At 39.6% G+C, this 26,571-nt stretch overlaps 2 protein-coding genes and 1 pseudogene across 3 annotated transcripts; 2 read left to right on the top strand and 1 right to left on the bottom strand.

Annotated features, from left to right (window-relative positions):
* Positions 1 to 994, top strand: LOC113004538. 2 transcript variants are annotated; one of them, XM_026138122.2, is made up of 3 exons: positions 1 to 432; positions 535 to 771; positions 855 to 993. In XM_026138122.2, the coding sequence occupies exons 1-2, from the start codon at positions 270 to 272 to the stop codon at positions 768 to 770; spliced, it is 399 nt and encodes a 132-aa protein (XP_025993907.1). In that variant the 5' UTR covers positions 1 to 269; the 3' UTR covers position 771; positions 855 to 993. The 2 variants fall into 2 exon arrangements, with proteins under 2 accessions (XP_025993907.1, XP_039306508.1); XM_039450574.1 differs by having other exon boundaries at positions 535 to 994.
* A 10,354-nt stretch (positions 995 to 11,348) lies between these two features.
* On the top strand, positions 11,349 to 12,068 carry LOC120357267. Its single transcript, XM_039447420.1, has one exon. The coding sequence runs from the start codon at positions 11,349 to 11,351 to the stop codon at positions 12,066 to 12,068; it is 720 nt and encodes a 239-aa protein (XP_039303354.1).
* Positions 12,069 to 15,156: 3,088 nt separating this feature from the next.
* Positions 15,157 to 18,180, bottom strand: LOC105207092 (annotated as a pseudogene).
* Positions 18,181 to 26,571: the final 8,391 nt, after the last annotated feature.

Here is a 26,571-nt window from a genome sequence, read left to right as displayed (position 1 = left end):
GACGTCTAATAGATGTTTGATATCGGTTCAATAGACGTATGATGCACGTTCAATAGTGCGATCATGTTATAAAAAGTGTTTAATATGCAACGGTCACTTGGTGTAAGATACTGTCATACCTCTTGATAAAACGTATCTCTTGTGTTATCGAAAATTTAAGCTGCATGATAAGATAAAAAATTGCTTAGAGGTGTTCTCATTTTACTATGAGAACAATGAGGTATCAATGTCTCGAAGATAAATCACGTACATTTTGATTGTAAAAATAAATGGGCTCTGCTCGCATCAATCTGTCACTCAGTCAGTCTGCCACCATGAACTGCGACAAATGTCAACAGTATTTTACGCCTTCAAAATGCTACACATGCATGCGTTTTCATTGGGCGAGAGAACGCAACCATTTGCTCGGGAGAAATGAACAAACAGGGTTGGGTAAGTTAATAAATTTTTAACTAAATTAAGTTAAAGTTGATGGCACATAAAATTAATTTAGTTACGTTAAAAGTTATATGAATAAAAATTCTTTTTAACTAGTTACTACTCAAGCCTGTGTACAAATTGTTCAACCCTCGATCAGGGAGCTTCCTCGAGTGGTTGTAGAATCGAGAGTTGTACCACATTTGCGAAGAGGGTCACCATTATGGTGGCAAGCAGCAGATCCGGAGGTGGAAGAATACAATCGATCACACTTTATGCCTAATTCTCTCCGGATTGAAGTAAACACCATTAGTGGCCATCGTGTGGTACGGATTGTACCACGGCGCTTTTAAGGTAAGTTCTCCTTTTCTCTCCATAATTTCCTTACTGCGCTTTATAATCTATTAGTTTATTTTATCGCTTATCCTAATGACTAGGAGAAGGACAAAGCAGAAAAAGGACAAAGAGGATAACGTCGCCATGTCATGCATAACACAATTTATGTTTTATTAATTTATCTTATATATTTTTTCATATCATTTTTTATATAATTTTTTAGTCTCTTATTTTTAATAATTTTTTCCGTTTTCTTATAATTTTTAAATATTTAATTATTTGTGTATATTAAAAATAAAATAAATAATTTTAATAAATAATATGTTAATAAAACCATTTTTATATATTCTTTTTAAAATAAATAAATAAAATGAAAAAAATATATTTAAACAAATTATTATTATTTTCCCTATTCTCTTCCATTCCTGAGAACACCTTAGAAATAAGAACGCGTGCGATTGAGAACATTGGCGTGCGAAGTATAAGATAAGCCGTGGGAGAGCATGAGCAAGCGAGCGAGGATAAAACGTGCGTACGGGGGGAAGGAGGATGATGCATCGCCACACCGCATCGCAGCGTCTGATGAGCGCAATATATGGGAGGGAGTGAGAAAGAAAACGCATGTGCGCTTCCATCACCTATGCTATGATTAGCATCGCAAGGTGAGATCATCCCTTCTCCAAGACGGCAATTGAGAGCGTTGGCGTGCGAGCAAGAAGGTATACAGGAAGGAGTGAGAGCGCAGTGCTTGCGTAATGTCATCTATGCTAACGCCGCGAGGTGGCATCACCCTCTCTCTTCAAGGCGTGGTAAGAATGACAAAATACATGCCGTGAAATGTTCCTCCCGCTCCCCCCACGTGACATCATCTCGGTCAGTACGGCAAAGACGCGTCGTGAAATTCTCCCTGCCCCGCACAAATCGAGGTGACATCACCCCCTCCAAAACGCAGTTAGCGCGGCAAAAAGAACATTGGCGTGCGAGCGAGTAGGCATGTGGCATCACCCCCTCCCTTCAAGGAGTGGTTAGCACGACAAATATATGCCGTGAAATGTTCCTCCCGCTCCCCCCACATGACATCATCATGGTCAGTACGGCAAAGACGCGTCGTGAAATTTCCCCCCTGCCCCCGCACCCCCCTCAGATCCCTGAGTTAGAATCCGCCTTACTATACTACTGATATAGTTGATCAACTTTTTTGGTTAACTATAATTCGAACGGCAGCAAAGTTTTTTTAGGGTCAATGCAACTTATATAGTGTGTAAGTGAAACTTTTTTTGTGAGTATTTTACATAAAAAGGCTGGACAAAATACGTTCAAACAGGTCGGTTCGCGAATGTTACTCGCATTTACTCTGTCTAAAGTTGGAATACTATAAAATGCTGTAGAAAAGGGAGTTTTTCCAAAATACATCATGAAACACATCAATTTTCAATTTTAGACACGATTTAATCAAAAATACCTCATATTCTCCTTGTTACATAAGTACATCTTTTAATAGAAATTATATAATTTTTTTTTTTTGAAAGTATGAATCTTTAGCTTTAAAACGCCATATTGTAAAGTTCTTCAAAGTTTTTTTGTTGCAAAGATATGATTTTTTTTTCAAAAGTGGATTTTTAGATGCCCAAAAATACCTTATATTCTCCATGTTACATAATTATATTTTTTAAAAGGAATGACTTTGCCAAATTTTATTTTGAAAATGTGACTCTTTAGCTTTAAAACGCCGTACTTAATAATCCTTAAACAATTTTTGTTGCGAAGATATGATTTTTTGAAGAAAAAGTGGATTTTTGACCAATTTCTCATTTTTGCTTAATGGTTTCTTTTTACAACTTCACAATAAATTATTTTTCGGCAATGCCAATTGTGCAGTCACACTCCTGAGATTTTGAACTTTGTTTAAAAAAAAATCGTAGAAAAATATTGATTGTAATCAAAGTTATAGCTTTTCAAAGTTGAAAAAGTCTCCCAGACCCGAAAATGTGTTTCCGTATTTTACAGGATCGGTGTATATCGCCAGGGCTGCACAGAATATGCTTGTGCAGTGCCTGGCGGAGGTGGGTGGCGGGCTGGCCATCGTCGCCGATCCGTACAGGATCCCCGAGGACAACCTCAACTGGATTGGGGACTCCTCGGGGAAGGTGGCGATGGTCAGCCAACATGTTGCAGGCGCTCCGCCGATGATTCCTATATCGGCAGGAGAGGGCTTTATGATGATCGAGTACGGACCCATCGATGTCCTGGGTTGTTACCTCACCCCTAGCTTGGACAGGGGGGAGTTCGAGACGGCCCTGGATAGCATGGAGAGCGACATTCTCAGTCGCTTTCCTAGGCTAGTTGTTGTGGGGGAAGACCTCAATGCACACGTTGTGGATTGGGGCTGCCCTCGCACCGACACCAGGGGCCGCCTGGCTTTGCGGCGGGGCTCGGCCTGGTACTCTTAAACCGGGGCCGGGTCAGCACCTACGTGGAGGGTTGGGGGGAGTCCATTGTGGTTGTCACATGAGCTTCCCCCAGTTTTTAACAGGGTTAAAGGATGGAAAGTGGAGACCAGCTCCCTGGGAGAGACGTCCAATCATAGGTTTATCTCCATGGAGCTGGTCTCCCCCCCCCCACGGAGGTGCGTGAGCAACGCCGCCGCAGACAAGATGAAAAACGTTCTAAAGAAACTTGACCCCGAAGCCCTCGAGATCAGTCTCCTCGCCTTCACTTGGCCGGAGGGAGGGGCTGACCTCGGAGCCGAGGAGAAGGCGGAGCGCCTATGCGGAATGATGTCGCTTGCATGCGACGCCTCCATGCCCCGCAGCAGACCTATGGCGCGCCGTGCTGCCTACTGGTGGTCCGCGGAGCTCGCTGAACTCAGACGTGCTGCCGTGGCCGCCAGGCGAGCGCACACGCGCGTCAAACGGCGGGGCATAGAGGAAAGCTGAACCGCGTTGCGGCGGTCCTTAGGGAGACCAGGAAGGCCCTGAGAACCGCCATCGCACAAGCGAAGACCGCGGCCTAGGACGATTTACTCTCCGAGCTGGACCGTGATCCATGGGGGAGACCTTATCAAATTGTGATGAAGAGGTTTCGCCCATGGGCGCCTCCAGTCCCGGAGACGCTGGACTCCCAGTTCCTCGGAGAGGTGGTAGACACTGTGTTCCCCACCAGGGGGAGGGACATTCCGGAGAAGACGGGCCCTCTCCCGGATGGAGCGAGGAGCTGAAGGTTTCCAAGCACGAGATGGCCGCGGCCTTCGCCCGAATAAGAGGCAGAGCCAAGGCGCCCGGGCCAAACGGAATCCATGCAAAATGGAAGACGCTCACACCTGGGCCCGGGCGGCTTCGATTGTTGGGGAGGCACTTCGTGCCACCTACATGAAGTGCCTCCAAGAAGGAACTTTTCCCAGGAGGTAAAGAAGACCAGGCTTGTTCTGCTAGAAAAGGAAAGCAAGCCTGCTGAGAGTCCCTCCACGTATAGGCCCTTATGTATGCTGGATGATGCGGGCAAAATTCTTGAGTATCATCGTTAACCGCATCATCCAGCATATGTCTCGGAAGGGTCCCGATTTGTCCCCCGGTCAATATGGATTCCGAGAGGCGAGATCAACCATCGATGCCATTAGGCAGGTCAGATCCCTCTCGGAGTCCATCACGGGGGACGGGGAGGTGGCATTGGCGATATCACTGGATATAGCCAATGCCTTTAACAGTATCCTATGGAGCGTGGTAGTGGCGGCGCTCAAAGAGTATTATCTCGTGCCGCCCTACTTCGTCGCCATCATCGTCGGGACTACTTCCGGGACAGGGTGCTGGAGTTTCGGGATAAAACCGGACTCCAGCAGCGGAGGGACCTGTCGTGTGGCGTTCCACAGGAGTCCGTGTTGCTCCCTGCTGTGGAACGCAGCGTACAACACCGTGCTCCGCGAAGCTCTCCCCCCTGGCTGCCACGTCGTCTGCTACGCAGACAACACGTTTGTGGTAGTCAGGGGCGCCTCCTAGAGAAGAGCGGTTGCCATCGGCAATTGGGCCGTGACTTGTGTCGTCGGCTCCATTAAGAGCCGGGGTCTGAGGGTGGCCGGAGAAAACGGAAGCCATCTTCTTCCATGATGGCTGCTCCGGGATACCACCCGAGGCCTCCTGGTCGACAACACCCGAGTTCAAGTGGAAGCAACCCTAAAGTATTTGGGGTTGCTACTGGACGGTCGCTGGGCCTTTGTCGAGCACTTTGACAAAATGGCCCAGCGATTGTGCAAGAAGACGGACGCCATCCTAGGGTTGATGCCCAACCTCCGAGGTCCGATAGTCGGTGCGAGGCGCGCATACGCCTACGCGGCGATGGCTGGGGCTCTATATGAAGTTCCAGTCTGGTTCCGCGAGGCGTTGGCCAGCCGCCGCATACGCGAAGTACTGCACGCGGTGCAGCGGCGGCTGGCACGTAGAATAGTGCGCGCGTATCGCACCGTTCCTAGCGCGGCGACCATTGTCCTGGCAAGGCTTCCTTTGGCGGAATTTACGGCCGACGTTCTGGCCTGGTGCTACGCCAGAGCGAAGGCCAGAGCGTCGGCCGTAAATTCGTCCGCCTGCAGGAGGGAGTGGTTACCCCCAGGGTCGCTGCGCTATTACAGGAACGCCGGCGGGCGCTGGACGCTTGGCGAGAGAGCCTCACCAACGACCCGCCGGCGGCAGGATCTCGGATCTTGGAGGCCATCCTACCCCACTTGGACGAATGGGTGGGCCGCTCCTGGGGCGGCTTGTCCTACAGGACGACACATGTGCTCACCGGACATGGGTGCTTCGGTGAGTACCTGTGCAGAATACGGAAGAAGCCGACGACACAATGTCATCATTGCGACGCGGTATCGGACTCCGCGCAGCACACGCTGGAAGTTTGCCCAGCGTGGAACGAACTGCGCGGAGTCCTGAGAGCAGAAATTGGAAACGATCTCTCCCTTGGCCCGCGGGCCATCATCACCCAGATGGTCCGCAGGGAGAGCGCATGGGTCGCGATCTCCTCCTTCTGCGAGCAGGTTATGCGGCAGAAGGAGGAGGCCGAAAAACAATGGGAGTGGAGGCCGGGGGAACACATGCCTGGCGACAACAACGACGACAGCGGGAGCGGGGGCCACGACCCACCTTGACTCCCGCCCCGGCCGCCCAGAAAAAGAATCGCCCTCTGCCCCCCCCCCTCCACCGGGCCACGCGGCCCAAGGGTTAAAAGGCGGCGGAGGGGCGGAAACGTCGTGGTCGCCTCCTCACTCTCCACCATAGAGGAGGAGGGGAGCAACAACAATGAGGAGAGGAGACGACCCTCCTCCCGTACAATTGCTGCTGGCCGCGCTGTTGGGACACGCAGCCGTGGAAGGAGAACCCCTCATACTAGTGAGTCCGGCGAGGCAGACCCCACCTGACGGTCCGGGGAAAGCGACCCTGCGACATAACGCGGAGTCACTCCCCCCCCATTGCCTCGCCGGGAGATGGGGAACACTAGTGTTCCCCATCCCCCAGGATAGTAAGTTCACTAAAAATGACGTCCCATCGCTCTGAGAGCTCGTACGCAATTGAACCAGGCGTCGCTGGCAAGCTTAAAGTCCACCTCACCACTTCCGACCGGTCGCGCAGGTGTGCGCTGTACAGTCGCGTGGCAAAAAAATAAGGCTCATTACTTTTGGGACAAACCCTGTAATCTAATTTACTTACAATTAATAAATTAAAATTAATCAAAACTTACGATTTTTATCTTTACGGAATTCTTGGAAATCCATTTTCTGCTTTTAATTCATATTGTAAAATTAAAATTATTATCAGTAAATAATATTTTAATCAATAATGCATGATTACAATTATTTTATAAATAATTACAATGTAAGAAATTAAACTAACTTCTCTGCTGATTTCTGCAAACTAATGTGAACTAATGTCAACCATAACCATAAACTCAACTTTCATTACGGAACACACCGTAGTTATTTACAGCGCTACCAACCTTATGACTAAAAGGGATATTTCAGATAGAACTTTCGAAATGCACCTCCAGGGGCCTTATTCTCGAAACCATGCGATATATATATTGTTGACGATAATTTTTGCATGATAAATATCACATGGTACCGCTAATTTCTATTCTCGAAATAAAGTGAAATTTATTAATTGATAATTTTTGTACGCGATTCTCTTACAGCGTTGCCAAGTTTAAGATGAATACTTGCAGCAATCAAGCTACGACACAAGTCGAAATAACGCCGCGAGCCTCCGTGACGTGACGTAACGCATGGAGCATGATGCGACACAAACGCGTATGCATGGTGGTGTGGTGTTTGTCATTCGAAGACTGTTGAAAAAATTGTTGAAATTAGGGAACGAGTACTATTTAATCCTCAAGAAGATGAAATGCTCCCAAATTAATGAAATTATTTATGTTCTGTTGCATGATTTATTATTCTGTAAAAATAGATTACTCAGTGTTTGTTATAAATTTTAATGAACAAAAATCCAATTAATTTGCCAAATTTTTGTTCACAAAATTTCAAAAAAAATTTAATTGGTACACTTTCATTATTGGGTGTTTTTCAACTGTGACAAAAGTCGATACAATTGTACACAGCTAAAATGAAGTGTAGCTATAGTTTTATGTTATTTTAATTTCTACGCGATTTTAAAAACAATGTCAAATGATCGGTATTTATCCGTAAAAGAATACGTATAGCTTTGACAGAAGCAATATGTTTCAATTACAAGTTGGCACTTTCTTCCTTTCCTTTTTATTGTCTATGTGACTATGTTCGCATTGCTGCATCCATAATAGTATTTTTTAAATTTCGTATGCGATATTTGGTATTGCATGATCTGACTCACTCAATGTCAAATATGCGTTAATTATCGCACACGGGTTACTTATGAAAATTCGAGAATATAAATTTTCCGCCAAGTGTGTGGCGGCTTTCCATGACGCCAACGACGACGGGACAAGTCTCACTGGACAAGCGAGACGAGCAATCAGAATGTCGCTCACAATACGACGGAGCCCGCGCGATTCCCGGCGTGGTGAGAGGAGATGCTGGTCTGGCGTCCCTCACTCCGCGATAGCCTTTAGTAGAGAGAAGACTTAATTTGTATCACGGCGTTAGGCCGAGAAATAAGACTGACGCATTCTAAATAAAAATAGTTATATATATTATCTAATTCCCCGTTTTTATGTGTTGGAAACCTTACCCCACATATTGGTGACCTCGTACCGAATACGCGCTATAGCGAACTAAAGAAAACACGTGAGTTAACCCTACCAAACCACGCGGGAAGCTAACCTCTACCGAGCCACGTGGGAAAGGAGATCAAACAATGTCGTTACCACGTACACCACCGAGAGGCGGATTAACGGGCGAACCGAACACGGACCAACCCCCATTTAGTGGAGACACACCAACATTGGAACAGACGGACAGCGAACACGGAGTGGACGCGATTAATTCACGTTCAGTAAAACTGCCACAATTCTGGAAGGAAAACCCAGTCCTATGGTTCGCGCAAGTTGAAGCAGCGTTTGCAATAGCCAGAGTGACAAAGGACGAGACAAAGTACAGGTATGTCATTATCAACCTTGACCAAACCGTATTGCCCTTTGTCTCAGACATTATAGCCGCGCCACCGGCCGAAAATAAGTACGAGACCTTGAAGCAGAGAATTAATCGGATCATTCGCTGAGACCAACGAATCGAAATTGCGAAAGCTATTACGTGGGAACGAGCTTGCAGACGAAAGACCCTCAATCTTCCTGCAAAGATTGCGGAATTTGGCCGGCGGACAATGCAACGATGCAGTGCTCAGAACACTATTCCTCGAGCAATTACCGGATAGCGTACGTAGCATTTTAGCCATTAGCGAAGTAACAGATTTATAAAAATTAGCTCTCCAAGCCGATAAAATCGTAGAGATGTCTAAAGCAAGCGTAGCACAAGTTAACGTTACCACTCAAGCATTACCCACGGAAGAAGTCTCAATGTCCAACGAATTCAAGGTCATGCAATACAGAATCGACGCATTGACCAAACAAGTTGCCGAACTCTGCGACATACAACGAAGTAGATCCAGAAGCAGGAGATACGACGAGTACAGGCGCAGGAGCAAAACCAGATCCCAGGAGCGTAGAGGAGCATCCAAAACATGCTACTTTCATTGGAAATTCGGGAACGAAGCATACAGATGCGTACAGCCATGCGATTGGAAAAAGCCAGACGCAAAGAATGTTAACGCGGAAAACTAGCCGCGTTGTCCAGTCAGATGACGGAAGCAGGCGACGCGAAGACATTCCGTCTAATCGTGATGGACAGGAAAAACGGGATGCTTTATCTTACAGACACTGGAGCAGAAGTTTCAATTATACCAAAAAAGCAGTCAGAGGTAAAACTACATTAAGTAAATATAAATTATATGCCGCTAATAATACTTTAATAACTACGTACGGATCGAAATTAATCCACATAGATCTAGGATTACGGAGGAAGCTGGACTGGACGTTCGTGGTAGCAGACATAAAAGGCTATAATTGGTGCAGACTTCCTAGCACACTATGGACTGTTAGTCGATTTAAAACACAAACTACTACGAGACGGAACAACAAACTCCAAGGCAAGCGGCACACTGTCAAAATCTAAAATTGGGGGAATAACAACCTTCGACCACACTAACCCTTTTGCAGATCTTCTACAACATTTCAACAATATTACCAAACCGACAAATTTTCAAGTACCTAAACATGGAGTAACACATCACATTACTACTACAGGGTCACCAGTTGCGGAACCCGTACGCAGACTATCGGGTGAAAGATTACACGCAACGCGCTTGCAAATACAACACATGCTTGATGCAGGAATCTGTAGACCCAGCTCTAGTCCCTGGACTAACCCATTGCATCTAGTGCCCAAAAACGGAGGCGATTGGAGAATATGCGGTGATTATAGGCAATTAAACAAAGTCACGATACCCGATAGATACCCAATCCTACATTTACACGATTTTGTACACAACTTAGAAGGATGCACTACCTTTACAACATTAGATTTGACAAGAGCATATCATCAGATACCCGTCGCCAAAGAAGACCGTCCAAAAACAGCGGTAATAACACCATTTGGACTGTACGAATATAACGTGATGCCTTTTGGCCTACGTAACGCTGCACAAACATTCTAAAGACTTATGGATTGTGTACTTAAAGGTCTGGATTACTGTCACTGTTATATCGACGAAATTTTAATAACGTCACCGGATTTGGAAACACACCGCCTACATCTTCGTGAGGTATTCGAACGCCTACAAGATAATGGACTATCTATCAATCCGGCAAAATGCGTTTTTGGCAAAGAAGAAGTCAGTTATTTAGGCTACACCATAAGTAGTCAAGGTACTAAACCTCTGGACACACGAGTCGAAGCAATTAACAAGATAGAGAAACCAACAGATATCAGCGGACTGAGACGTTTCTTAGGAGTCATAAACTTTTACAGAAGGTTTATTCCTAACGCTGCCAGCACACAAGCCCCGCTTCACGAATATCTGACTAATACCAAAAAGAACGATAAACGCCCTGTAATCTGGAACGAACGCGCAGAAAAAGCATTTTTACTGCAAACAGCAGCTAATAGACGCAACCTTAATAGCCCATCCTAGAAAACATGCAGTGTTGGCAATTAAATCAGACGCTTCAGATACAGCAATGGGCGCCGTTTTGAAGCAATACCATGAAGGATGCTGGGAACCTCTCGCATTCTTTTCAAAAAAGTTCAGTCCGACACAAAGGAATTACAGCACTTATGATCGCGAACTCCAAGCCATATACAGTAGCCTCAAATTTTTCAAATCCATGGTAGAAGGTCGCAAACTTGTAATAAAAACCGATCATAAAACATTAATCTATGCTTTCTTACAGAAATCCGCAAAAGCATCTCCCAGACAGCTAAGACAACTCGATCTAATTAGCCAATTCAGTACGGAAATCATCTACGTCAAAGGGAAAGACAACACGGTCGCCGATGCACTGTCACGCGTCGAGGCAATCGACATGCCAGTCATCGTTACAACCGAAGAACTTGCACAAGAACAGCTCACAGACGAAGAACTCAAAGATTTACTGCAAAACGAAACGCATTCACTCCAATTAAGTAAACTCCGTGTAGATAACACTGATACCATCGTTTATTGCGATGTTTCTTTGACGGAAGTTCGTCCTTATGTGCCAAAAAGCCTACGATGGAAAATACTCAACGTCACTCACGGACTAGTACATCCCAGCGGACGAGTCACCCGAAAAATGATCGGACAACGATTTGTTTGGCCAGCAATGAACAAAGATATTACCGAATGGGTAAAAACTTGTTTACAGTGCCAGAAGAATAAAGTCCACAGACATAACCGACTCGTACCGGAACAGTTTCCAGTGCCAGATACAAGATTCGATCACGTACACTTACATATTATCGGACCTCTCCCTGTTATACATGGGTACCGTTATTGTGTAACAATGATCAATAGGTTTACAAGATGACCCGAAGCAGCTCCCGTTCAGGATATATCCGCACAAGTAGTAGCTGAAGCATTCGTTAACACATGGGTCGCACATTTGGCGCGCCTAAAACCATTACTACGGATCAAGGTACACAGTTCGAATCACAATTGTTTAAAGCCCTGACTAACCACCTGGGATGTGTACGAACAAGAACTACAACATATCACCCGGCCTCTAACGGAATCATCGAACGTTGGCACCGTTCTTTAAAAGTCGCAATCCGCTGTCAAGAATCTAAAAACTGGTTGCAAGCATTACCAATAGTTCTACTGGGACTGCGTACCAGCATCAAAGAAGACATAAAAGCGACAGCAGCAGAATTAGTCTACGGCATTACCTTACGTCTGTCAGCCGAATATTTTTTCAATGAAAATTTTACGCCAGAACCTCAAGCATTTTTATCACATTTTCGAGAGCATATGCGGAACGTCAGGTCCACACCTACAGCCCATCACAACAAGAAGAGAACATTCACTCACGGTACCTTATACACATGCACTCACGTATTCGTGAGAGTGGATAAATTAAGAAGCCCTCTAGAACCACCTTACGAAGGGCCATACCCGGTAAACGAAAAAATTACTGATCGTATATTTAAAGTTCTAGTTAAAGGAGAAGCTGTCAACATTTCGGTGGATCGACTTAAACCAGCGTTCTTGGAGGCAATACCGGAGGAGGAAAACGAGTCGTCACCCAGTCAAGCAGCGCAAGCTAACAGCCCAAGAGTATATCCAGGCAAACGCGTTAGATTCGCGACATAGTAGGAACCATGTCACTCGAGGGGAAGTACTATGGCGGCTTTCCATGACGCCAACGACAACGGGACAAGTCTCACTGGACAAGCGAGACGACCAATCAGAATGTCGCTCACAATACGACGGAGCCCGCGCGATTCCCGGCGTGGTAGGAGGAGACGCTGGTCTGGCGTCCCTCACTCCGCGATAGCCTTTAGTAGAGAGAAGACTTAATTTGTATCACGGCGTTAGGCCGAGAAATAAGACTGACGCATTCTAAATAAAAATAGTTATATATATTATCTAATTCCCCGTTTTTATGTGTTGGAAACCTTACCCCACAAGTGTAATATTCTAGTGACATCTGTGAAATATCGTATGCGATATGGGTGCATCCCGACGGAGGAAGAAATAACGGAACGGAACAGTTACGGAAAGGAGATATGGTGGGAGGTCAGCCAATCAGAGCAATTCCGTTTCAGTTCCGTTCCGATTTTTGACGACTGGGCTCCCCACGTATGAATGTTTGACGTAACGGAATTAAAACGGAAAAATTAACCTCACTTTCGTGAAATGTTTTCGTAGATAACACGTGTCCCAAGTGAGAAACAAATTTTAAAAAAAGTTTTCTGTCGATTGTATCAGTATTTATATGTTCAAGGAGCATGTCGTCATTGGTGAGTAATAATATATAAATACATAACATGTGTTAAAAACGCTGTCTCACATGTGTACGTTTCCACGTAAATTTAATAAAATTATATTTTATTAACTAGGACAGATTTAAATGTGGTTACTGTGGCTGGGCTGTTTGGCGTTACAAAAATGAAAGAATTTCTCACAGTTGCCTTGCAAACTGTGATCACTTATTCATGGATAACAATAGAAACCTCTTTATAGATGGTATGTATGCTTGTGTGTGTATATGTACATTTGATTCAATTGATGCTTAGACAATATTCTATGAATCTTTTTCAAATTGCGCATCAAATGTATGTCAATAGAGCATAATTTGTCCTCGTTATTCATCAAACTTAATCTGAATTATTTTAATTCTTTAGAGACACATTTGCATAAGACAGATAGCAACACTGCCATTGAAATACTGCTGATAAAGAAAATATTGCTGAGAATTTTGAAAGCACTGCCCACGATAATGTAATAGAAAACATAGACGAAGATTTAATAGCTACAGTAAAAGAGAGACCAGCCCTGTATGACTATCGAATACCCGTAAAGGAACGAGGAAGGAAACAGAAATATCATTTGTGGCAGGAAGTCAGCAACTGTTTAAAAGGTACTATTTATATATATTTAATTATGTTTCTTTATTTACGAATACTTTATCTCTATGTGCACGAACGCACGCGCGTACACACACACACACACACACACACACACACACACACGAATGATTGATTTTTGCACTTGTTTGTTTTGCAGAGAAAAAAAAGGTTAATGCAGAAGACTACGAAGAAGCTTATGAAGCGTATGACAATGTATCAGAGTTGTCTGAAAATGTTCAACGAGTAGAAAACGAATATTTCGAGAAAAGAGTAAAGTGCATAAGAAAAGTATTATTAATTAATAAAGTAAATGATTGGAAAAGATCACAATTAAGTTGGCACAAAGAAATACAAAAACGACAATTAGTGAAAACTCTCTTACTACATCGTTTTTTGAAAAGAAAAGAAAAGAAAAAACACCAATTTTGGGTTCGATCAATCTTTATTGAAGAAAGGAGATTTTATCAAGGAGATAGTGACAATTTAATTATAGAGATGGAAAATGATCCTGAAAAATATTTTGAATATTTGAGAATGACTAAAGAATCTTTTAACAAATTATTGGAGTTGCTTGAATCAATGTTAACCAAACAACATTTTCTAAGAACTCCAATATCGGCCTGTACACGGTTACAAATCTGTTTACGTTATTTAGCGTCAGATGATACAATGCATTCGATTTCTTTCGCTTTTCGAGTTGGATTAAATACAGTCTCCAAAATTGTAGCGGAAACTTGCGTAGCTATTTGGAATGTTTTAAAAGAAAAAGGTTTTCCTAACATAACAGAAGATTTGTGGATCCAAAAAGCAAAAGAATTTGAAGTTTTGTGGGATTTTCCAAACTGTATTGGAGCAATTGATGGAAAACATATTCAAATTCAGGTATGTATCCACACAATCACCCACACACACAATCACACACACATACAATTACACACACTCACGCACGCACGCACGCACGCACGCACGCACGCACACACGCACGCACGCACGCACACACGCACGCACGCACGCACGCACGCACGCACACACACACACACACACACACACATATATAGTACGTTACATTAGAAGTTCTTAGTTTCTTTAATTTATTTTTAATTATATTTTAGGCTTCACCTAAAAGTGGCTCAACATTTTATAATTATAAACTTAATCACAGTATTGTACTTATGGCACTTGCGGATGCCAATTGTTATTTTATAGTTGTTGATATTGGAGCCGAAGGAAGACGAAGTGATGGAGGTATATTCCAAAGTAGTGAATTTAAACGTCAATTAGAAGAGAAACGTTTAAATATACCGAAAGCAAGGTTACTTTCAGATAAAGGTCCTAATGTACCATATGTTATAATAGGTGATGAAGCTTTTGCATTAACTAGTTACTTGTTACATGCGTATCCACGAAAAACTAATTTAACTTTAGATAAAAAAGTATTTAACTATCGATTAAGTCGTGCTCGAAGAACAGTAGAATGCGCTTTTGGTCTTTTAAGTTCGAGATGGAGAATTTTTCGAAGACCTATAGCAACATCCGTTGATAATGCAATTTCCATTATTAGAGCCACAGTTTGTTTACATAATTTTTTAATGACAACTGATCTTGCACTTCCTATACAAAATAGAACTTATTCTGTTAATATTCGTCCGAAAAATATAAATAAAGTATTTCAAAACTCACGAACTTTTTTGATTGAAAATGATATACGTGGAAGTACTGTTCGAGATAGATTTAAGGAATATTTCAGTACTATTGGAGTGATTGAACAACAATGGAAAAAGCACAAAACAATAATTTTTAAAAATTTTAATCAATAAAGCTACTGCAACTTGGTTGTAAAAAAATTATATTTTTCTGTATAAAGTTGACTTTTACATACATTGTATTTATGATAAGCATTGTTATGACATAAAGTTTATGAATTTTTATATATTATAGCTCGTAACTTGTATTATAATTTTTCTTGTAACAGTATATAAACTGTAATAAATAATAATTTATAAAACAATACTGTAAACAAAAATTATTATGAATAAAACCCTTTTATTCATATTCCTATACTTACTAACAATACAGCTTACATTAAAACATTTAATCACACAAACAAGACTAGGTCAATATTTGTAGTCTATTTCTTATATAATATAATATTATATTATATAATATACTAATATAATATAATATTATATAATATAATAATATAATATAATATTATATTAACCCTTCTTTTAAATATATACGTTGTCACAAGAAAAACATCAGTATTGTATTACATAAATTATAAAACAAAATGCTATAAAAGGAACAAAAACTTCTAATATTGCATATTAACCGTATTGCAATATTTCTTAATTAACAATACTGTAAAGAATACTGTAAAAAATTAGAAAACAAAAACTTTTGAATCATTACAAATAAAATATACTTAAATTATGGAACTCCTAATATTGCATATTAACCCTATTGCAATATTTCTTAATTAACAATACTGTAAAGAATACTGTAAAAAATTAGAAAATAAAAACTTTTGATACATTGCAAATAAAATATCCTTAAATTATAGAAACAATCTTCTCAATATCTTTGTGCTTTATCACATCATATCACGTCTGTTTCTTTCTTCTTCCTCGGCTTGATATAATTTTGATAAAAATTCGATTTTTAATTTGGAACGTGATTGATAGGACAGCCTACGTAACCCTTCTGCCAACCGCGATACAAATCCGTCAATAGGATTTGGCTCACAAGGTTTTGTCAAAGAATGAAGAAGAGCTTCTTCGTAGTCTTCTGCATTAACCCTCTTTTTCTCTGCAAAACAAACAAGTGCAAAAATCAATCATGCATTCACAAACATAAATATGCAAGTTGAATAATAAAATTCTTACCTTTTGATGTAGATGCTGTTGGAGAGACGCTATTGATGTGTAATTATCATCGGAGATAAGAGTACCATTGTCGTCGAAATTGTCGAAGTTGTCATTTGATGTAGAAGGAATATTGGAAAATTGATTTTTAACTATTGATTTTTTCAAGGATGTAACGGTTCTAAAATAAACGATAGGAAATTATTATGATATAATACAATTAGTAATAATACTATTTGTTTAAATATTAATAATTAGTTGGTTAGATTATCATTTTTCTTCAACTTACTGTCGATATTCCAATGTATCATTTAAAAAAGTCATGGCGTTGTAATGACGAAAGGACGGTTTAATTTCATAAGTTTTAGGTAAACCAGCTGCCCCACTTTTTTGTACAAAGCTCTCTTTCTTTTTTATTGTATTTCTGGCTTTTCTGTAGCAGTTTTTTAGATAGAGCCATTTTTTTTCTGCTTCTGCAGCAGAATAGAAACCTACAAATTTAAATAAGAAAAAGTTAGATAATTGACATTCGTGTGTGTGTGTGTGTGTGTATGTGTGTGTGTGTGTACGCGCGTGCGTTCGTGCACATAGAGATAAAGTATTCGTAAATAAAGAAACAAATCCCAAATAGCTACGCAAGTTTCCGCTACAATTTTGGAGACTGTATTTAATCCAACTCGAAAAGCGAAAGAAATCAAATGCATTGTATCCTCTGACGCTAAATAACGTAAACAGATTTGTAACCGTGTACAGGCCGATATTGGAGTTCTTAGAAAATGTTGTTTGGTTAACTTTGATTCAAGCAACTCCAATAATTTGTTAAAAGATTCTTTAGTCATTCTCAAATATTCAAAATATTTTTCAGGATCATTTTCCATCTCTATAATTAAATTGTCACTATCTCCTTGATAAAATCTCCTTTCTTCAATAAAGATTGATCGAACCCAAAATTGGTGTTTTTTCTTTTCTTTTCTTTTCAAAAAACGATGTAGTAAGAGAGTTTTCACTAATTGTCGTTTTTGTATTTCTTTGTGCCAACTTAATTGTGATCTTTTCCAATCATTTACTTTATTAATTAATAATACTTTTCTTATGCACTTTACTCTTTTCTCGAAATATTCGTTTTCTACTCGTTGAACATTTTCAGACAACTCTGATACATTGTCATACGCTTCATAAGCTTCTTCGTAGTCTTCTGCATTAACCTTTTTTTTCTCTGCAAAACAAACAAGTGCAAAAATCAATCATTCGTGTGTGTGTGTGTGTGTGTGTGTGTGTGTGTGTACGCGCGTGCGTTTGTGCACATAGAGATAAAGTATTCGTAAATAAAGAAACATAATTAAATATATATAAATAGTACCTTTTAAACAGTTGCTGACTTCCTGCCACAAATGATATTTCTGTTTCCTTCCTCGTTCCTTTACGGGTATTCGATAGTCATACAGGGCTGGTCTCTCTTTTACTGTAGCTATTAAATCTTCGTCTACGTTTTCTATTACATTATCGTGGGCAGTGCTTTCAAAATTCTCAGCAATATTTTCTTTATCAGCAGTATTTCAATGGCAGTGTTGCTATCTGTCTTATGCAAATGTGTCTCTAAAGAATTAAAATAATTCAGATTAAGTTTGATGAACAACGAGGACAAATTATGCTCTATTGACATACATTTGATGCGCAATTTGAAAAAGATTCATAGAATATTGTCTAAGCATCAATTGAATCAAATGTATATATACACACACAAGCATACATACCATCTATAAAGAGGTTTCTATTGTTATCCATGAATAAGTCACAGTTTGCAAGGCAACTGTGAGAAATTCTTTCATTTTTGTAACGCTAAACAGCCCAGCCACAGTAACCACATTTAAATCTGTCCTAGTTAATAATATATAATTTTATTGAATTTACGTGGAAACGTACACATGTGAGACAGCGTTTTTAACACATGTTATGTATTTATATATTATTACTTACCAATGACGACATGCTCCTTGAACATAAAAATACTGATACAATCGACAAAAAACTTTTTTTTAAATTTGTTTCTCACTTGGGACACGTGTTGTCTACGAAAACATTTCACGAAAGTGAGGTTAATTTTTCCGTTTTAATTCCGTTACGTCAAACATTCATACGTGGGGAGCCCAGTCGTCAAAAATCGGAACGGAACTGAAACGGAATTGCTCTGATTGGCTGACCTCCCACCATATCTCCTTTCCGTAACTGTTCCGTTCCGCTATTTCTTCCTCCGTTGGGATGCACCCATATATCTTGAGAATAGGCCCCCAGACTCTACTTCTAGGGACACTAGAGACCCTATAATAAGAGTCGCGCCATCAGGGGATCAATCATGTAACATTTCCCTAGGGCAGAAACGTGAAAAGTGAAAAGTTTCACGTGAATTACACGATCATGTACACCCAAGGACTTTGATTCTGTCCATGGGGAAATTTTCCAAACTAAGAAGTCACCACTTTCTACATACTCGCAGTTCATGATTAATGAAACAACTAGAGCTTATTGGTCGTTACGTTAATCATGAACTGTAAGTATGTAGAAAGATAACGACTTCTCAGTATGAAAAATTTCCCCATGGACAGAATCAAAGTCCTTAGGTGTACAATTCCACGTAAAGCCCGTATCAGACTACGCATTAAAAATTGAAGATTGAAGATTAAAGATTGAGCTTTGGCCAATCAAAATAAAAGGAGTTAAAATTTCCTTGTTTTGATTGGTCAAATTTCAATCTTTAATCTTCAATCTCAATCTTCAATGCGTAGTCTGATACGGGCTTAACTCACTCATGAGCGTGTTACGTCCTGCGGAGTAACGATTCTTTCCTTCGCAACCAGCGGATATTCTAATTAACGGGCGAGCGACGGTGACCTCACACCGATCCCAAGAATACGGTGACTCTCACGGCAATAACCGGATGTCACGAATTAAGTATTTATAAATTCATCAATTAAGGAGATCTGAGGTGACACCGTTGCTCGATACCGGAAACACCCAAGATAGTAAAATCAGGGAGCTGGAGGACGCACGTGTGCATCCCTTTGAGTTCTGATGTCCGACACCCGCATAGCAACAAATCAAAGAATTTTTTGACATTTAATGCTTCTGGGAGTTCAATTGTCAAACCTGCCGCTTTCTCGGATAACAATTACCGAGGAATATAAAAAAGTCGTAAAAGTAAATATTGCACGTGGATGTATTAATGAATAAAGTGGTGCACACGGCCCTCGAAGGGACAAAGGAAATCATAGATGAAAAATAGTATAAATAGGTGCGTCTTCTAGCGGAGCGCACAGTACACAGTTCGCTTCACGCACTTCACAGTTCACTTCAGACCGTACAGTTCGGTTCAGCCTAGTCTCGTCTTCATCCGAATCGCAGTTCCGTGGCATCTTGCATGCCCGAGTTCTGCGACTCTCGGATCCGCGGCCTTTAAACTCGTGCGCGGCGCAAGTCTCGGTCGAGAGGAAAAAGTGTCAGTTCAATCGTCCCCGGTTGGGATCATCTGCGGACTATTGTCCATTGAACCCGGAACACCTCCGATCAGACCTACTATCTCCCGTCGAGTGCGGCCCAGTTTGAAGCCCTGCGGCTCCGAGAGAATAGCATTCACCTGCATCGACACTCACACTACAATCTGCAAGCAGTAAGTCCCGAATCAACCGTTTGTTTCGCTCTCGTTCTTCGAACACTCTTTCTCTCTCTAGTGCGAAAGATTTTGAACATAATATATTTATTAAGGTTATTACTCTTTCCTTCCCATGCTCCTCTCCATACTCTCTCTCTCTCTCTCTCTCTCTCTTTATCTTTAAATTCTTTTCTTTCTTGGGATTAACTCGTAAGAGTTAATCCGAAAGAATCTCTTTATTTTTAATTCTTCTCTTTCTTGGGATTAACTCGTAAGAGTTAATCCGAAAGAATCTCTTTATCTTTAAATTCTTTTCTTTCTTGGGATTAACTCGTAAGAATTAATCCGAAAGAATCTCTTCATTTTTAATTCTTCTCTTTCTTGGGATTAACTCGTAAGAGTTAATCCGAAAGAATCTCTTTATCTTTAAATTCTTTTCTTTTTTGGGATTAACTCGTAAGAGTTAATCCGAAAGAATCTCTTTATTTTTAATTCTTCTCTTTCCTGGGATTAACTCGTAAGAGTTAATCCGAAAGAATTTCTTTATCTTTAAATCCTTTCCTTCCTAGGGATTTTCTCGTAAGAATTCTCGTTTCCTTCTCTTCCCTTAGATTCTGTCGAACCCTTTTTTTTTACTTCCGATCTTTTCCCTCGGTTTCACTCGAACTCCACTCGAGTTAACCCGAGAGATTGTCTAAATTTTAACTTTTCGCCAAACAGAGAGAAACGGAGTATTTTCTTTTATTTTAGTGAATAAAGTAAAATTCATAAAAACCGGTCACGAGCAGCTGCGAAGCGCCGCCGAAATCGCCGCAATCGCCGAATCCGCCGCCTCGAAGCCATTGAGGAGGAAATCCGCCGGATCGCCGCCCAAGTCAATCGACTTTGCTCCCCTGTCTCATACTCGCCGGTCGCACCGGAAGAAGAGCGACTTCCCCCGTTCGCATTTTTCCCCCACTCCCCAGTAGATAATTTTCTTCGCCCCGACTCCCCCGTAGATAGTTTTTATCGCACCGACTCCCCCTTAGATAATTCTCCTCGCCCCGACTCCCCCGTGGATAATTTTCTTCGCGCCGACTCCCCCGATTCTCAAATAACCTATAGAATCTTCCCGGACTCTCCCGTTTCGCTCTCTTTTCAGGGATCTCCGATCCCTGAGATTCACGATTTGGAGGAAGACCAACCTCCTGCGGATTTCCCAAACGTAGGGCCTCACGAGGAGAAGGAGCAACCTTGCTCCACCCCTCCGATCCTCGGATCGCATGATCTCGAGGACCAGGATCGTTCTCCTAGCCCCGCGCTTAGTATAGAAATCGTAGAGGAGCTACCTCCACCTCCCCCACGTTGTTATTTTGCTCCTGGTCCTCTTCAATCGCTAGAGTTAATTCTCTCAATGTTTCCGATTTCTTCTGTCCCACTCCCTCCTGGCGCGTTCTCTATCGGCCCCGAAGATTTTGACCTCGAAGCGATCGGTGTCTTCTTTTCTCGGTCTCCCCCCGATGCACCAGTCCCCGTGTATCTCCCCCATATATATCCAAAATATTATTTAATTCCCAAATTAATATTTTTAAATCACTTCCGCCCCAATACCGCCGTATTAAATGAAGTCCCAACATAGGCACACATACACACGTGCGAATACCCTACTCGTTACACTAGTATAGAATATTATATATATATATATATATATATATAAATGTGTATAATCGTAATTGTTAACCTCGAGCTTTGTATCGCGAGTCTGCGGATTTTTTCGTTTTTTATTATTATTATTAAATTGCGCTCCCTAACAGCTCTAAATTGTAATAAATTACTTTTACATAGAATTAATTTTTTTTTCTCTTATATATATTTATATATATCCTTTTTTTTTAAATAAATCGATGATTGATTATAAGGAACTTGATTAATTTCTCAACCTGACTCATCATCCCTCGCTCTATTGAGCCAAGCACTAGGTCCGATCCCGATGTAAAGCAATTAAATTTGCTGCCTCAAAACAGGACCGAGGGACGCGGAACACCCTGAATGTTTGTCATTGGGCCCCCCGCTGTGGACCCATTGACCCATATATTTTGGGTTGTCGACGCGGCCTGCCTGTGCCTCGTGGGCACATTCTCAAGTTGTTACGTCTCTCCTCTCTCCCTCCATGTCTTACCTATCCTACTTCAACTCCGGACGTAACAAGCGGAAATATGAACTTTTTCACGTGAACTTTTTTGCCATCAGCCGTGATAGCGAAAAAGTGAAAATTTAGAGAATTAATAAATTGTATGTATTTCGAAATTAGAATGAAAGTGTGGTAACAGTGTGGTAACAGTTTGAAGAGGTATTATTAAAGAGTTAACCTTTTTGGTATTGCATTGCGTTGACAGGATAAGCTAATGTACATACATAAATAAAAATAATGCTTTTGTTATATAATTAGGTTTGATATTTATATTTGACAAGTTGATATTTTGATAATTATATAGAATAAGACTTCATCAAATGCAAATTTAGATAAAAATATACTTTAACGCGTTTTGATATACAATGATATAAGAAAAGTGTGTCTTGTGAAATAGAATATTAATCAATCATGTAAGTGTTTATAACTTATAAATTTGGAAAATACATGTGTGAGCGGAGAATTCAATTTTGATAAAGGTACGTATTCTAAATTATTTAATATTTTTTAATTAAACAAAGTTAAATTTAATGACTAATGAAATTAATTTATTTAAAAATTTGCATAAATGAAAAACTAAATTAAAGTTAATTTTGAAAAACAATGTTTGTATTAAATTACAATGTAATTTTTAGAATTAGATTACTACACAATAAAATAGTTGTTACAATATATGGATCATCAAAAATAAATGTAATATATATTATATTTGTAAATTAATTTTATGCAATATAACTAAGAAATATTGCTATTTACTTATGAATATATTTTTTTACAATTTCTTTTTTTATATAATTAAATTTTGACAGTAAAAGTTATACTATAAAAGCAGATAGAAACCTTTTTCACGACCGCTTGATAATTGCGATGACAGAGCCTCTAAAGGTGAATTTTGGAACGCAAACTAAACTTCCGCGCATTATCCATACATAATCGCTGTGCGTAAAAAGATTTACGCGAACTCTCTATGAGTGAAAAATGAAAAAATGAAAAGTGAAAAGTGAAAAGTTCCACGTGAAATTACATGATTGGCCCCCAGGCAATCTTGGCAAAATCCAGTGAGCGAGAAGTATATATACTCTTATCTCTTTATTTCTTTAACCTAGATTAAAGAAAGAAAGAGATAAGAGTATATATACTTTTCGCTCACTGGATTTTGCCAAGATCGCCTGGGAGCGCGACTCTTATTGGGTGCTTTCCAACAAGAGACATGGGCGACACTGTGTAACACAGTGTCTACATTGGCGCTTTCCAACTATGACACAGAGAGACACAGAGCGACACTGCAAAACACAGCTCAATCTTAAGTTTGACCGTGTCAGCCATCAATAGTGCCAAGACATCGGGCAAATAAATTATTTTTTCAAGTGTGGTACTGGTACATTTTAGTCCTGTTCAGTCATGTTTTGTCACCTTAACATACAAAATTAAAATTATAGTTTGAACCTTTTGTTTCTTTACATGCTACATCTTTAAATTAGCACAATGAACTTATATTTTTACTAAAAATGTCTTCGTGTTTGAAAATAACGTACCGGACCCAGAATTCTTAGATGGTAATCAATATTCATTATTTTTATTTAAAGAATTGTATAAGCTTAAGAAACAATGCATTCGTTGATTATTCATTATTCATCGGATTAATTTGCAAGTTTATTCTTTTGTCGGCATTGTAAAAAAGTTATTCCTACGTTAGATAATGTAAAATTTCTTCTTTAACGGGTTTGGATTTTCTACGGATAGATTTCTGATTTAATTCGAATCTGTGTTTTTTACTAACAAAGGGAGGATCCTAGTTAGCAGATTTTACTATAAGTAAAATCTGCAATACTTAAATAATTAACTTTTGTAATATAAGTATTTACATTCACACTCACAATCAGATGTTTGTTTATTATTCTTCTTTTACGATTAATTATTTTAAAAACTAGAATTTTAAAATACTGTTAATATTATTTCCAATTAAATTTTAAATTAAACAATTTGAAAATTTAGGTACGTTGTCTTTATATGTTATCCATTTCAAATAACTTATATACAATTATTATTATTATTACCTATTTATTATTTCAAATATTATTACTTGAATTCAAATTCCCTTCAAATTAAATTTAAATTGAAGTTTAGAAAATGATATTAAATTTTCTATTTTAGAAATTTGTATACTATATTAATATCATCAAGATAAATAAATACATTTATTATAAAAAAAAAAAAAAATTGCACACATCCGGGAGCAAACCCAGATCTTACGATTGTGAAGCAAGCACCTAACTCACGGAGCCGACTGCACTGGTTGCGAGAACAGTTACCGGAAAGGCTCATATGGCGCGTCGCGGTATGACCAATTTTCACAAATGTATTATTTCGAAACTAAGGCCTATTCGATGAAACGCCGGGAGACGTAAACTTTTTTTTCGTCTCCAGAATAACTAAAAAAATTGGGATCAAAATCCTAGGGTCTCTCACCTGGTCCTCCTCTTGTAAGTCAGTCTTTTACGCACTCTAGTGACCGTGTTTGGTAACTTATCTGTTCCAATTAGACTACACAACTGTGTTACACTGTGTCTCTCTGTCACACTGTGGCACTTTTGTTGGAAAGCACCCTTATTATAGGGTCTCTAAGGGACACTAGTTAAGACACCCACCTGTAGACCTATTTTCTAACTTCCTAACGACAATGTCGTTATCGTTATGTAGCGACGATCGTCGCTTGCAGTCGCTAGCCCTAACGACAAATGGGAAGGTACCGATAGCGCACAGTACTATTGCACACAGCCAATCACAGCGGCTGGTGCCTAGTGATATTCTTCTGTTCAAGCGCTATGAGTGGTTGTGAGTGGCTTGTGTGCAATAGTACTGTGCGCTATCGGTACCTTCCCGTCTAAAATCAGTAACATTTTTCTAACCTTATTTATTTTAATACGTTCCTAAACTAATCAAATTTTAGAAAAAAAATTTTATTGGCTAGATATTAGAGAAACAGAGTTATATAAAACCGAATATACTCGTTTTGATAACGACATCGATATCGCATCTTGTATCGACATCGCATCGTTAGGCTGAGTTACGGAATAGTATTTGTCGTGGGAAGGTACCGATAGCGCACAGTACTATTGCACACAAGCCACTCACAACCACTCATAGCGCTTGAACAGAAGAATATCACTAGGCACCAGCCGCTGTGATTGGCTGGGTGCAATAGTACTGTGCGCTATCGGTACCTTCCCTTTTAGACTAATATTAATGTGTAATAAAGTAAATTTTAATAAAAGAAAATTAATACAATGTCAGAGTAAGTATGTATACTGTAATAAGTGAAATGTCAGAGTATTTATATAAACAACTTAAGTAATATATAAAAAGATGTTTGTGAATTAAATGTGAAATCAATTGTAATATTATTTATTCGTATTTCGCTATCAAAACACTTACTAACAAAATGTAATTTTACATTTTTTTGTAACTATTTACAGTAAAATGAAGAAATCTCCATTATTTTAACATAATTTTTAAACATTTACAATAAAGTGCAATATAATTTCCTTTTTGTATGTATTGGGTTATTTAATTTGCATATCTCAAAAAATTTGTCGTATGAAAAATTGTTATAGGGTAAAGTTGCCTATTATAAGATAACTTTTTTTAAAGGCTTATAATTTATTTAATTTATACTATTAACTCCTATTTTTATAACCAAATTATAGTAAATATATTTAAGTTACATCGCCAAAAGTTGGCAATCGATAATAGTTATAGTTTGTTGTATATGAAATTTTTTGGCAAAATTGCAGAATTTGCTAATTCAAAAAAGGGTTCTTAATATGAGACACAAAGGATTCTTACCATGAAATTGGTCTTATCGACTTGGATATTACTAGGTTTAAATTAGACTCCATACTCAAAATGTAGATGACCAATCGAATAGTTCTTTTGATAGTCAAAAACTTTTACGTAATATTTTTCTCCAAAATCAATTCTATTAGAGATATTTTAAAGTCTCAGTGCTAATGTTGAAAGCTATAAACTTCAAGCCTCATAATTCAAAAGTCCTCAAAAACTTTGTTATAGCATTTTGGAAACCTGTCGAAGTTAAAGTATACAATAAAAAATAAGAATTTTTGAGTGTCTCATTTTACGAGTTCCAACCTTTACGGTTTCACGATCACCAAATCTAATATTTATAATTAAGCAAATTATCACATTCCGTATTTTTCTATTAATACGACTTTACTCTATCACTGCAAGCAGAATTTATTATCAAATATTTATTTATTTTATAATAAACAAGGGTTAAAGACTCATCTTAATAAAACTCGACAACATCCAATTTAAAAAAAATTTTTTTTTCAACGAATGCACGCATGATCTAATAATAAATTTTCTACCAAATAAATTTCACCCCAAGAGTAATAAGTTTATGACACACATTGTTTTATTTACAATATTTTGCTGTAATGTTATTTTATTGTGTTCCTCTTAATGATCACTATTGAATTTTGATTGTATCTACACAATTCTGTGGTACTCGTAACTCCACTTACAACGTTGCTTATTGGGCGCT

This window comes from Solenopsis invicta, chromosome 1, assembly GCF_016802725.1.
Source record: "Solenopsis invicta isolate M01_SB chromosome 1, UNIL_Sinv_3.0, whole genome shotgun sequence".
Taxonomy (NCBI): Eukaryota; Metazoa; Arthropoda; class Insecta; order Hymenoptera; family Formicidae; genus Solenopsis; species Solenopsis invicta.
The sequence above is the reverse complement of the archived record's forward strand: the minus strand, read 5'-3'. Positions and strand labels throughout refer to the sequence as shown.